General features: G+C 38.1%; 1 protein-coding gene across 5 annotated transcripts in view; it reads right to left on the bottom strand.

Annotated features, from left to right (window-relative positions):
- The window catches only part of Sur (Sulfonylurea receptor), a 177,600-nt gene that overhangs the window by 107,308 nt on the left and 54,629 nt on the right, over nucleotides 1–15,663 (bottom strand). For all 5 annotated transcript variants that reach the window (XM_069834961.1, XM_069834953.1, XM_069834968.1 and 2 more), the window contains exon 3: nucleotides 2,633–2,990. In XM_069834961.1, coding sequence (XP_069691062.1) covers nucleotides 2,633–2,990 — 358 coding nt within the window. The remainder of the gene's footprint in view (nucleotides 1–2,632; nucleotides 2,991–15,663) is intronic.

Here is a 15,663-nt window from a genome sequence, read left to right as displayed (position 1 = left end):
CACAAATGCAATGTTTTAAAATTCCTTTTCGTAACGTAAAGTTACATTTGTTCGGATCAAATTTCTGCACATTTAAAGGACAAAACTACAATTCTTTCAATAATTTATCATAATACACTGCCTTCTTAAATTGACTGAGCATATTGGGAATTAAATCAATGACTTTCCCAGACACGCTATGCAATGATTCATACAAAACAATCTTTATCTCGGAAAGGAGGCAAAAACAGGCATAATTGTATTTAACCTTTTTTTGTTTCAAATATCTCAAGGGATAACTTCTGGGATTAATTACATTATTTAAGGTTCACCCTGTATATAATATTTATTTTGTGAAATTTATGTTGCTGTAATTGCTAGCGTTACACATACTAGGACACCAGGTACTTTTTTTTTATTACTTAGCTTTTGTTTGCATATAAAATCACGCGGCCCACTCAAACTAATCCATCTACAGCAGGGTTGGGCAGAATTATGCACTTTGTGCTTGCACGGAGTACTACGAGAGAAGTGTGCTTATAGAGTGCACGAAAACCGGTTTATTCAAGTTGCGGTACGTACTGTATGTTTCAAAAGAAAACGTTATTCTACCAAACTAAATAAGAACACAAAGTAATGAAGAACTTCCTTAAACACAAAACAAAACATGTCTGTTGCACATTAATTCATATTACTCAGTTTCTCAAGATTTGGAGAAACTGTATTAGCACAAGCTATGCGAAGAACTGCCGTTAGAAGCCCATCATTTCTTGTTTGAGATTTGTTTAGTTTCGTAATAGAAAATAACTGCTCACATCTATAAGTGGAACCAAATAAACACAAAACTTTCTCACACAGGTTGTGCAGATTGGGAAAGTGTCCTCTTGGGAATCCGTCATAAAACTGCAGAAGACTCGACCTTGAATCATATTTCGCTCGCATCTCTCGATCACATCGCAGGTCAATCAATTCACACTATAATGAAGGGGGGACGTTATCAATAATCAGTTGGAATCAGAACATGTAGCAAAAATACGCAAATCCATTTCCAGGCAATCTAAATCGTGGAACCTTGATGTAAATTTCTCTAATAGACAGAATAGAATACATGCGTACATTTCGAAATTTTCATTGTTCAAAATTCTATGCGCTTAGATAAGCATGGGAAATGATATATTTCGCCCTTTTGCATTTGACGTATCCATAACAGCAATTTCTCCTTAAAAGCTGCAATTCTATCTACAAATCGTGTATTAAGAATTTCTTTCCCCTGAAGTCCTAAATTTAGCTCATTTAAAAGCTGTAAGATCTGTTATAGCTGCTGGCACACTACAGCGCTCGCACTTGGAATTCCCCGTGCGCACGGAGGGCAAATGCACTCAAACGCCCATCGCTGGCCTACAGTAATAGCCTTTGGTAAGAGAAAAATGTTGGATACATCTGCTGTAGGTCTAGAAATGTGACAGCTACTATTTGTAGGCTGCAATGTTATTGGTATTTTATCTCGAAATTGAAAATAAAATTGAATCTGCAAGTTCATCTGAATTCACATACTATAATATTCAAAATTAAAAAAAAAAAAAGAAAAAGAAAAAAGAGAGACTCAATTATGCTATCTTTTTATTTTACACTAGATGTACCCGTGCGCTCCGCTGCACCCGTTAGAAATAAATATAAAGCAATTACATAATTAAAATAGGACATTTGATCCAGGGAACATTCGTGTTTGATAGAAGGATAAATCGTTTATTATGTTACTTAATTTGAATTGTATTTAAAAAATTAAAATGCGATCATTTTGGTCCAGAGAGCACTCATTTGATCATAAAAATTATTTTAGGAAATACAGGAAACGAATGTACAGAATAGCCTATCAAGTTTTCTGTGCATAAGAAGCTATTTTAATCTTAACTGTCCTCGGTTCACTCAGAAGTTACTGTAATAACATTATAGCATTATGTCCATCTAGAGAAACTACACTTCCCAATGCTGAATTAATAATTAATTATACAAATCGGTTAATTTAGCTTCCGATATTACTTCATACAAACACAAACATTCTCTGTAGGCTATGTTTAATAGCTTTCGATTGTTGTTGTCCAAGGCCCCTTATAGACGAAGTCATTTGTTTTTTTATTTCATTACACCGCCTTAGATGGCGTTGTTATTGTAATTTTGAAACTCATTTATCTCATTAAATATCAGTCCTATCAAAATTTTTCAAGGAATAAAACTTATCGGAAATTATTTTTAAAGAAGCTTTTGTTATGTAATAGTTTTCATGAAAATTAATAATAAGGGAGATATTTCGATTTATTTAATTCAAGCCCCCTTATAACCCCCTTTTAAAGAAAATATTTTGAATGCCATATAGCCTAAATTCTAAGTTACAACGAACTTAATTTATATTCCAATTTTCATATAAATCGGTTCAGCCATTATCGCGTGAAAAGGTAACAAACATCCAGACAGACAGGCAGACAGACATACAAACAAACATTTCAAAAAAGCGATTTTCGGTTTGAGGGCGGTTAATTATATACGTTAGGATCAATTATTTTTGGAAAATAAAAGATTACCAGAAACATTTCGGCTACAGATTTATTATTAGTATAGATAACTCATTTCCCGTGTAGAAAAATCGTGTGCTCACCGTGCAGCATATGGAGTATACGTCTACGAAGGCCATGGCAAAGCATAGCGTTCCGACGCAGGCGGCGGCGAAAGGACGCATGTGCGTCAGGTTGAGATCAAGATTCAACAACTGGGCCAGGCGCAGGAACCTACAGGCGCCGTTCGCGAACCAGGTGCACGACCCCAGGGTGCGCAGAGACCAGTGATCAGAGGCTCGGTGCAGTGGCAGCCACACCGCCCAGCAGAGCAGCGAGGCCGCTGGGGTGAGCAGCACGTGTGGGACCCAGCGAGCCAGCAGCGCGTCGCCCAGCTCTGCTAGCAGCGCTGCTGCCAGCACCAGCGACAGACATTCTCTTACCGCACATGTGCCCCGCCATCTGCAACACAGACACTTCGGTGACTCTTCCTGCCAGCGATTTTAAAATGGCAATTGAATATACATCTTGATTACACAACTTTTAACACTGTATCATTTAGTAATAAAATATGTACTCGTATATACTAGGTTCAAAAAGTTCCCGGAATTTTACTACCATTTTTCGTATTAATATATAACAAGGGATATTATACATTTGTTTTGTTGGTAACATTCATGATGTCATTTCCTTAAAGTTTGCTGATAATGGCAATTATTGGTTTTGAGTTGTAGGCAATTGTTTATCATAGTGTTTTGTTTGTTCGTCGCATTTTGTAATTATGTCCACAGAGCAAAGTACAAACATCAAGTTCTGTGTTTTGCTGGGGACATGATCAGTATGGCTGATGAAGATGGTGATTTCTTAAACAAAATGAAACTGGTGCTACTTGTACGACCCAGTCCCTAAACGACAGTCATCTGAGTGGAAATCGAAAACATCTCCTCGGAAGCAAAAATTTCCTAGGGACACTTCCAAAGGCAAAGTTATTTTAAATGTTATGTTTTATTTAACGACGCTCGCAACTGCAGAGGTTATATCAGCATCGCCGGATGTGCCGGAATTTTGTCCCGCAGGAGTTCTTTCACATGCCAGTAAATCTACTGACATGAGCCTGTCGCATTTAAGCACACTTAAAGCAAAGTTATGTTGGAAGTTTTCTTCGACTCTCAGGGTCTCATGCACCATGAGTTCATTCCAGAAGGTCGTACTGTAACGAAAGAATTGTACGTAGAAACCCTCCGTCGCCTCTGGGACGCAGTGAGAAGGAAACGTCCAGAAAAGTGGGTAGAAAACAACTGGTTCCTTATGCATGACAATGCACCTGCTCATCGCGCAATTATTGTAAAGAATTTTCTTGCCAGGCACAACATAACTGCTTTGGATCACCCACCATACTCTCCTGATCTCTCACCACCTGATTACTTTCTGTTTCCCCGTCTGAAAAGTCATCTGAAAGGACGGAGATTCAATGCTGAAGAGGTTATCGCAAACGCGACGAGAGCACTAAGACGGGTTTCACAAAATGGCTTCCAGGCCTGCTTCCAGGAACTCTACACGCGTTGGCAAAAGTGTGTTGTTGCGGAAGGCAACTATTTTGAAGGGAATGCTGTAGAATAGTGTTTAAGGTACGTTGTTTCTATGATGCTAGCAAATTCCGGGAACTTTTTGAACCTAGTATGTATTACTTTCATCTGTTAATTTGAACTAGATTTAAATATACCTTAGTTGACTAGTTTCGACTTGGGAGTAATCTTCAGAACTGCTCGGTCCCTAATAATGATACGACAGACATAACTTCCTCTTCTTCTTCTTCTTCTTCTTCTTCTTCTTCTTCTTCTTCAGTCTCTTCTGCTGCTAAGCGTCGGGTTCGCCTTTCTCCGTCCATTTCATCCATTTTTCCCGGTCTCTACACATTCTCTTCATCTCTACCATTGTTTTTCCTTTCCGTTGGCCTATTCTTTCTATTGTATCCTCCCATTTAATCCTTGGTCTTCCTCTTCTCTTTCTTCCTTCCACTCTCATTTCCATCACCTGTTTAACCTTCCTTTCTTCTCCCATACGATATGCATGCCCAAACCATTTCAATTGCCTTTCATTAACCACCTCTGTTAATGCTTTTCTCAGTTTAACTTCTTCTCTTATCCCGACAGACATTACTAATAAACAAAATAAAGAAGTTTAACGTGATAATTCAAAATGAGATAGAAAGAGAAGTAGGCAGCTTAAGGTATGTATTAACGTTTGAAATGGCGTTTTTATGACTAAAATTTTCTTTGTAATAATGTTAGCTGCAAAATCCTAGTACAGAGCATTGTACGCATAAACAGCAATAACTCAGTGAAAGAAATTTCAAAATTGAGTAATTTTTAGAAAATGTATAGCATTTTGAAGAAATAGAATAATTTTCAATTAATCATTTTTTTTAAGGAATCAAAAAGTGAAATTGAAGTTTCTGATATATGGTTATGTTAGTCTACTTTCATATGTTGTCTGATAAATATCTTAAAAAGGTTGGTTAAAAAATGTAGATTTTCCTCCAAAACGTTAATACATACCTTAAAAAAACTTGAGGTGTACTACAAGTAGCAGGGGCAGCCCGTCCTTATGTATTACACCGCCACAGCATAATGATAATTTTTGCTCAAATAATGTATTTGTCATACCATAGTATTAGCTCTGTCAAATTACAAGTTACTGTTGTTTTGTTCATGACGCGTTATAGAGTGTTTAGTCTTCGCTCTTCGCTCTTCACTGCCTCAGGGGATTCGTTGTGCTACTCAGAACTCTACATGAGAATGAAGGCAATTATGCGCAGGTGCGAAGCTGAAATCACTGCTCTATTTGGCTATTTTTACGCGGGAAAGTGCTGTAGTCAGCTTCAGAACGACACAGCTTTGAGATTGCAAAAGTAAAGCGTAACAAAAGAATGCTTGTTTGTGGAAGAACTCGGAACTATTTATTTGGTAATTCAAGTATCCGACTGCTGCTGTCATTTACCCGTTTGAAGTTCCTCCTACATCAGCCAGCATGCGGCGGAAAATGGTATCCTAGAAAATTGAAGCCAAGGAAATATGTGATCGTATAATTCAGGAAGCTACTTACCGTTTCCAGTCTTTAAGCTACCTAGACGCAACGAAATTGATAAACAGCAAAATGTTTGATAATTTTTTGCTTAATTTTCTGAACGCGAACTTGAAGTTGCTCTCAACAGCTATACTACACTGAACAAAAGTGTGTTAAAGACAACTTTGAGTCCTATACGGAAGACCCGACTTCCGAAATATAGATAGCTGTTCAATTGTTACAATACATAGTCTCCAACAATTTACACGATCCATTCTGTGAGTAACGAAGTTGTTAAATATTTCGGTTACAACACCAAAGACCACTGCTGAGCCAGAAACATGTTCTTCTTGCTGGAAGCGCATAAAAACGTTTCTAAGGAACACCATGTCCCAGAATCGTATCACTGCTCTTTCAATACTGTCAATAGAAAATAGTATGATGTCCAAGATGGAGGGATTTAACACCAGGGTAATTGATAAGTTCTCCAGTAGGAAGGAACGTCGTATGGAGGGACTTCATAATTCGTCACTAGGTGAGTCTCAAATTAAGATAAATACATATATAAGTGTATACAGTAAGCTGATATAGAGATTGTAGCACATTCATTATTTTGACCACCAGCCACTACTGATAAGTAGTAACATGAGTTGCTGCCAAGTATTCAAAACGAGAATGGTTATGACAAGAGAAGCTTTTAATAGAATAAGGATCATTTTCTGCGAATCTCTGGAAAAATAACTAAGAAAGAGATTAGTGAAATGCTTTGTGTGGAGTATGATATTTTATGGAGCAGAAATATGGACATTACGACGAAGTGAAGAAAACAACTCGAAGCATTTGAAATGTGGATATAAAAAAATGAAGCGTGTGAAATAGACAGAATAAGAAATGAAGCTGCACTAGAAAGAGTGGATGAAGAAATAATAATGATGAAAGTGATCAGAAAGAGAAAAATAAATTGACTGGTTTACTGGCTAAGAAGAAACTGCCTGCTGAAGGGTGCAATGGAAATAATGGTGAATGGAAAAAAAGTTCAGGGCACAAGAAGATATCAGATGATTGGCGACATTAAGATATGAGTCATATGCGGAATAACAAGCAAACATTCTGATGGGGGCAGATAAAACAGTTATTTTTTTTTCTTTCATTATGTTAAATGTCAAAAGAAGTGCTTATACAAATTTTGGCCACTCAACCGCAATTACGAGGGCAGTAAAAAAATAAGTTCGCCAGGAGCCGTTAACAGAAAGAAAACAATTTCAATGTAAAAATTTATTGGATCAGGCACAGCAATTGTTGACCTATTTTTCAAAATATTCCCCACCGGAATTGAAACATTTGTCATATCATGGGATTGCCAGAGAGATGCGGATGGCTGTCAAACGCTGGTTCTGATCCCAGGGGGCTGACTTCTACGGCACAGGAATACAAAAATTGATCCCATGGTACGACAAATGTCTCAATCCAGTGGGGGAAATGTTTACAAATAGCGCAACAATTTCTGTATCTCTTTCAATAAATCTTTCTATGCAATTCTGCTTTTTATCTGTAAACGGCCCCAGGGAAAAATCACTTTCAAGACGGTTTCGTAATTGCGGTCGAGTGGCCAAAATTTGTATAAGCACTTCTTTTGACATTATTAACATGGCGGAAGAAAAAAAATTAACTTTTTATCTGCCCCCATGGGAATGTTTGCTTGTAAGAGGAACGCGAAAAATAGGAAAGATTACAGATTGCTGGATTTGGAGTCAAAGATCTGTCCTTGTGCAGGAAACTATGACTGGAATAATAATTCTCAACACACAACTCAATTTCAAAACACACTCTTTGGCTCTACACTATACCACAGGAACACACTCTCACAGGAAACAGAACAAGTTGCGCCAAAACCAACAACGACCAGTTCTGAAGATGACCCATAAATAGGTCGAAACATGTAAACGAGGTACGTTGAAATTTAACACAGGAAAGTCTTACCATGCATATTCCGAAGTGATACAGTGTTAAAAGTTGTGTAATCATGATGTATAATAATAATAATAATAATAATAATAATAATAATAATAATAATAATAATAATAATAATAATAATCTTGGAGCAACAGTAACAAACATAAATGACACTCGGGAGGAAATTAAACGCAGAATAAATATGGGAAATGCCTGTTATTATTCGGTTGAGAAGCTTTTGTCATCTAGTCTTCTGTCAAAAAATCTGAAAGTTAGAATTTATAAAACAATTATATTACCGGTTGTTCTGTATGGTTGTGAAACTTGGACTCTCACTTTGAGAGAGGAACAGAGATTAAGGGTGTTTGAGAATAAGATTCTTGGGAAAATATTTGGGGCTAAGAGGGATGAAATTACAGGAGAATGGAGAAAGTTACACAACGCAGAGCTGCACGCATTGTATACTTCACCAGACATAATTAGGAACATAAAATCCAGACGTTTGAGATGGGCAGGATATGTAGCACGTATGGGCGAATCCAGAAATGCATATAGAGTGTTAGTTGGGAGGCCGGGGGGCAAAAGACCTTTGGGGAGGCCGAGACGTAGATGGGAAGATAATATTAAAATGGATTTGAGGGAGGTAGGATATGATGGTAGAGACTGGATTAATCTTGCTCAGGATAGGGACCAATGGCGGGCTTATGTGAGGGCGGCAATGAACCTCTGGGTTCTTTAAAAGCCAGTAAGTAATAATAATAATAATATTTAATAATAATAATAATAATAATAATAATAACAATAATAATAATTCAGACGTTATAATATTATTTTTTTTTTAGATTTTGAGAGAGAGAGAAAGAGCAACGCTCATAACCACCAATATAGCTTGTGATTGCATGTCCATATTGAGTCTATCCAGTATATATTTTGTGAAACACGAACTGCTTGACATGTAGCAAACCATGCATTTGTCATGCAGTTAACTTCAGCGAACAGATAAATTTCCCTCCCTGAAGTTAATGTACCGGTAGAAGCGGATGTTGTACGTTTGCCACCGCTGCTTGGATCTGTCATGTCTACTTAATTACAACCACGTGTGCTGAGCTGATTGACCTGTTGAAGAGCTAAACGTTTGCTTGTGTGGCAGTATGTCACGTATCATTCACTGCTTTCCCACCATCATTCTTTCATAACAAGGCTGCTCCTACAGTTAAATGCGTGAGAAATTACCATGCCACATGCAACACTACCACACCTCAGCTTACTCACTGTATGCCGCTACACCTAAGTCGTGCTCGTGAACTGTTCATAAAAGAAAAAAACAAAAAGAAAAATTAGATACAACTGTTAAGGTGCTAAGATCGGTTTATGAAGCAGCTGGAATTTCCGTTACTATTCGGAATTTATAAATCTACAAATCGCAAATGGGAACTCATTTTCTTTCAGATAAGACCGCAGCAACATTGACTTATTTTATTGCGGAACAATTTAAGAGCTTACTTCAAAACTCCACCAAAGTCGTTTGTTTATCTTTTTTTGTGTTAATATCCCTTACTATAGTCCCGTCGCTCTAATTTCCGGCAGCCAATCGCGTTGCAGGCTACATTTAAACGTGTGCGTCTTGTGTTTCGCTGAGGAAGACGTTATTCATTTATTAAGGCTCGATAAATACTTAATATAATCGCCCGCCATTTTCGCTCTTTCGTTGGCGTTCACAAAAAGCACACGAAGACGTTATTTGCCCTCAAATATTTGCTGAATTACAGTGCGTTTGATTTATTATCATATGAGCTACGACATCATAATGTTTAACGGTGTGGCAAATAGAGTCCTCGTATGGTAGTTCTGTAACGAAAGAACAAAAAATGGCGAACGATACTACCTGCCTAGACTTTATAGAGCCTTCACTTCCTAGGACGTAAGCAAAGAGGAGGAGTCACGCCGGGAATAACAGCGTCGCGACTATAGGATTAGATACATGTGATTCACTATAATATACTTCAAAACTCTCTTAAGTCACATTGAAATTAAATTGGAAAAATTTCATTTTCTTCCAAAGCCTACCTTAGTCATGAAAAAATTTAATTCCAAACCCCTTTTAAGTCACATAGCCTACATAGGTATTCTCTGACTTCATTGACTCCTGCACAATTCTGATCACTGTTGATTTTGACATTTTAAACTTACAGTTATTGTAGAAAAAAACCGTTGGAAATATAACTGCTATAATTCTGGCTTTAATGGAACTCCCTTGAAATATTGTGGCACGCAGTTACCATCGATGATAAATGCGTCACTTCTGGACAACACTTGGGATGTACTTGACCTCAAACGTTCAGAACCTCATAAGAACATGCTTATAATATAAATCGCTCATAATAAAAACAGTAATATGAGTCATTCTCTTGCAAAACTGCGCGTCCTACCACGAGAGACATTTGAATGATCATCTATTTAACCCTGCAATTCTCCCCGGAGTGACGCGTCACCCCAGATGACTCCATTTTCTTCTGTAGTTTAGTCTAATAATCTAATAATAGCTTGGACTATTCAACAACAATAAAAGTTTCAATTATCTTAGTGGCGGGAGGGAGGAAATAAAAGTCGTAGGGTGACAACATACCACAGGTGAGCAGTAATGATGTCCAAAGTAGATGAACAGTCCAGGGTTAAGGTCTAAGACAAGAACTTTGGTTATACAAAGAAGCAAAATATCGATATAATAGGACCAAAAACACACATATTTCAATGTCGTGACCATATTGTTACATTTCCCATGAATAGTGACCCAAAATCTCTGCTTAAAATAATTACGATACCTGAAAAATAAACTTTTTCTTTTACTGATCTGATAGTGTTGCACAGCTATACAGTCTTAAAAATACAGGAGTTTGATTTCAATGAAGTGATAAAAGCAAAGTGATCCCTAATAATATTCACTTCCGACGAAAGTTGCTTTTTCACATTCAACATCACTGCCGCATCTAACAGTTTTAAATTATGTAACTAGCAAAAGACAAGATCGAGCTGACTTCAAGGGAAACAGGCTGTCACAGTTAAAAAGTTAAAAATAGCCAGGTTGTAACTTTAATAATGGTAACTACTTATTTATTACGAATATACAAGTGATACATCTGTGAAACTTCTACAGTCCCTCAATGTAGTAACCAGCACTGTCTACAACTCGTTGCCAGCGATGTGGAAGTCGTAGTATCCCTGTAGCAGCTCCTGTTCTGTTGATGTTTCCGATGGACCGCCCTACTGCCTGCAGAATATCGGGAACAGTCCGGAATCGAACGTCACGAAGTGGTTCCTTCATCTTCGGGATTAAGTCATAATCACAGGGGCTTAAGTCCGGTGAATGTGGTGGATGAAAAGCACTTCCCACCCCCAGCGACAATACAAATCAGCTACAGGCTGTGCCGTGTGCGCCCCTGCGTTATCCTGCAAAATGATGGAAAGGTTCTGCAAAACGTGCGGGCGCTTTCTTCTCAACGCTGGTCTCAGATTATGCTAAAAAATGACGGAAATACTGTGCACTAACATTCAGCCGAGATCGCTCTTCCTGCTTTGTAAACATGGCGAAACACAACCGCTTAGAGCTGTAACTAACAGGAGACTAACTTCAACTCTCCACAGCGCATGCGCTGTGAGTCGGACGGAAGAGTCCTTTTAGGGGGGAGGGGGCAGACATAGACTAACATGTGGTAGAAGTGACAACAATTAACTCCGTCTCGTTTCACTTTTAAAGCAGATTGCCACTATTAAAGTTAGACCCCACGTAGTAACTAATTTCACAATTTGATAGTCAAGGTCGTATGGATCTACAGTTCACTATTTGCATCTGCAAATGTGAGCACTAGAAGAGTCTAAAGTGACTGGCATGGACAATTTCAAAGCTTCAATTTCTTTTATCAACAATTTTAAAGAAGAAATGGCTTTTCTTGCAGGTATATTACTACGTTCGTCACAGGTGAAGGCATAGACGAAGATTATGGTATTCGTCAGAAGGCACAAAAGTTTGTGGAGGAAGTGAACAAAAGAGGTTGGCCTGAAGCTTCAATTTCTTTTATCAACAATTTTAAAGAAGAAATGGCTTTTCTTGCAGGTATATTACTACGTTAGTTATACGCGAAGGCATTGACGAAGATTATGGTATTCGTCAGAAGGCACAAGAGTTTGTGGAGGAAGTGAACAGATATCTAACGGAGGGGAGTGTGGACAAAGAAAATGTTTGGAGTAATGACCAAACTCAATTTAATTTTGAAATGTCTTCATTGTCAACATTATATCACAGAGGAAAGAAAACTATAGCTGATATGTTGCAGCCTGTACATAGCTCTACACAGCTCTATTGGCTTTATCAATGAGTGACTTATTAGTTAAGAAGTCGTATAAGAAACAAGACACTTTCGGCCCAAATGTTTCATAGAAACTTGAAGCAACATGTCCACGAAACATTCCTGTGAAGGAAAATAAAAGTGGAAAAGAATCGAATGGGTATATGAAACGTTTTCTAACTTCAGAACATGTGAGAAGAGCCTATTGCTCTGTGATCCTGGTCAAGCCATAAAGAGTGTACTCTTTTACATGAAAGTTTTCAGAATAAAGATGTTACACTAAAAAACTGCCACAGAAGACAACAAAACACTTCCAACGTCTTCATGTGTAATTCTTTAGAAAATATAAGCTCTATATGAAAAGACTGCAATGTGGAAAAACACAGGTGAAGTTACACAATCGCCATTTCATCACCAGATTTCACTCACTCTGTGATATACACTTAATTTTCTGCACCAAAATACAAGTCTATGTTGCAAAATGCTTGGCAAAAGGCAGGTTATGATTTTGACATTCTATTGTAATACCATCGTTTGAAAAAAAAATTAATGTGACCTTTGATATTGGACTGATTGAATGCGGAAGTGATATTGAACAAGAAAAAATGGCTTTCGTCAGAAGTGCATATTGTTCAGTTCCACTTTGCTTTGACCAATTCATTGAAATCCCACTCCTGCATTTTGAAAACTAAGTAGCTGTGCAACACTATAAGATCAGTAGAAAAAGTTTGTTATTCAAGTATCGTAATTTCTTTAAGCAGAAGTTTTGTGACACTGTTGATGAGATATGTAGCAATATAGTCACGACATTAAAATATATGTGTTTTTAGTCCTATTAGACTGATATTTTGCTTCTTTGCATTACCAAAGACCTTGAATAGGTGATCATTCAAATGTCTCTCGTGGCAAGACGCGCTGTTTTGCATGAAATTACTCATGCCACTGTTTTTGTGATCAGTGATTTATACATTATAGTATACTGGGTGTTCATTTCAAAGTGTGTCATGACGTCACTGTTGTGAGTCAGCGATTTGAAGCGAGTTTCAGCTTTTATGTCAGAGAAGTTGCTTATTAATCAAGGCGTTCAATCTGAACTTGGGAACGTGTATGGTATAACTTGAACGTCGTAGCAACAGATGGCTTTATGTAAAGTCTATGTGCTACCATAACCTTTTTCGAACTGTGTTTTGTGCGGCCAAGTCGTACGCAGGGTATTTGTTATCATCGGTTGCGTACGGCAACATTCCACAACACAAATCAAATGCTCTGTGTCCATGTTGACCGTCGAAGTTAATGTCAACAAATACGTAAGTAATCGTCTTAACCCTCTCCCCATACCCCGACAGTAAGAAAAAAACTCACCTCAGTACGTATTTCCAAACAGTTCACATTCCTGCCACTACAGGCGTTACCGTACGTATCGGTAAGTACTCCTCAGAATGGCACGCCGTACTTGGTAGGCAACTTCTCTGGCACATAGGTAATACGGCTCTGCGGAAGTGTAGGAAGATTGAATTCTCTAGGCTCATCGACTAGCCAAATGACGGCACATAGCGAGCCATGACACACTTTGAACTGAACACGCAGTAGTGCTCGTACATTATAAGCATGGTTTTGTGCGGTTCTGAGAGTTCGAGATCGAGTACATCCCTTGTCAGTGAAGAGTAATACCACCTCAGAATTTTTTAGGTAAGCTCTGTTTTATTTGACGTATTTTATCGTCTCTCTATCATTGGAAATGGTTCCGCATTTTCATATGGAACATTTAAAAGTAAATGCAATGTTTTTCCAAAATCAGTATATCTATAAATTAGGATCCTTCTCCCCCCACCAATCTTTCACGTTTTCGTACCATGTATTCAGATACATAATTGTATAAAACTACTAATGCTCTCCAAATGAAGTTTGCACTAACCAATGCGTGACAATAGCGTTCATGTACGCTACAGCCGCTTGCTTACTTACTCACTCACTTACTTACTTACTTACTTACTTACTTACTTACTTACTGGCTTTTAAGGAACCCGGAGGTTCATTGCCGCCCTCACATAAGCCCGCCATTGGTCCCTATCCTGAGCAAGATTAATCCAGTCCCTACCATCATATCCCACCTTCCTCAAATCCATTTTAATATTATCTTCCCATCTACGTCTCGGCCTCCCCAAAGGTCTTTTTCCCTCTGGCCTCCCAACTAACACTCTATATGCATTTCTGGATTCGTCCATATGTGCTACATGCCCTGCCCATCTCAAACGTCTGGATTTAATGTTCCTAATTATGTCAGGTGAAGAATAAAATGCGTGCAGTTGTGTGTTGTGTAACTTTATTCTCCTGTAACTTGATCCCTTTTAGCCCCAAATATTTTCCTAAGCACCTTATTCTCAAATACCCTTAACCTATGTCCCTCTCTCAAAGTTAGAGTCCAAGTTTCACAGCCATACAGAACAACCGGTAATATAACTGTTTTATAAATTCTAACTTTCAGATTTTTTGACAGCAGACTGGATGATAAAATCTTCTCAACGAATAATAACAGGCATTTCCCATATTTATTCGTTGTTTAATTTCCTCCCGAGTATCATTTATATTTGTTACTGTTGCTCCAAGTTATTTGAACTTCTACACCTCTCCAAAAAATAAATTTCCAATTTTTATATTTCCATTTCGTACAATATTCTCGTCACGAGACATAATATTATACGCTATAGCCGCTATCAAAATATAAACGGATCTCTTTATATAATTTTCCGTATTCCATTATCAAATCCGAGATGCATAAGTGGCAAGTGTATTAAAAAGCATTAATTCTATTTCTATTTTGAGCACAGTTTTATGGATATTGAAACATGACATTTGCTAATGTTTGTCACCCCAGTAGCTCTGTTTACAAACACCTTATTAGACATTCAGTTCTAATTCAATTATTACTCAGTTGGTACAGTGACTGACTCGTCAAAACGTGCAGAACGGTCCACTCAACCTCATAATCGAACTGAATACCAGGTCTTCCTCGAGATAAAGGCCGGTCGGAGCGTGGTACCGTCCACAAGGGTCACGTAAAGCTCGAGCTAAATCTCCCTGCCCGTCACGAGCCTTCGCGGAGCCTAAAGGAGACCCCCCCTCCCCCCCAAAAAAGGTGGTCTGCTGCAACACAACGTGGCAACGCTGTCAGTGTTCTTGATGAGCCATCAGAACGGAAGATGCTTTACTTTACACGAATATAGCAAAGTAGAGATAATTCTAACTTTAGTTGCGTCCCTTTCTGTGGCGTCGTGATCTAAAACATTCTGCCTAGGACTAGCGTTGCGCGCTGGTTCGAGTTCTCACGCGGAAAAAACTTTTCTCATGGAATTTCGGCCAGTGTATGGGACCGGTATCCATCCAGCATCGTGATGCACTTGGGGAGCTATGATAGGTAGCGAAATCCGGTTACGAAAGCCAGCTATAACGGCTTAGGGCATCATCGTGCTAACCACACGATACTTCCATTCTGATTGAATGATCGTTCACTTCTTCTTCGGCATGTGGACGTGAAGCCAGCAGGTGGCTGGTTGGTCTGAGCTTTTAAAGGGGAGTAGCGCCAAGGATTATTATTATTATTATTATTATTATTATTATTATTATTGAACAAATATAAATGATACTCGGGAGGAAATTAAACACAGAATAAATATGGGAAATGCCTGTTATTATTCGGTTGAGAAACTTTTATCATCCAGTCTGCTGTCGAAAAATCTGAAAGTTAGACTTTATAAAACAATTATATTACCGGT

This window comes from Periplaneta americana, chromosome 1 (assembly GCF_040183065.1).
Source record: "Periplaneta americana isolate PAMFEO1 chromosome 1, P.americana_PAMFEO1_priV1, whole genome shotgun sequence".
NCBI classification, from domain to species: Eukaryota; Metazoa; Arthropoda; class Insecta; order Blattodea; family Blattidae; genus Periplaneta; species Periplaneta americana.
Note: the sequence above shows the minus strand (reverse complement) of the source record. Positions and strands in the feature narration are given on the sequence as shown.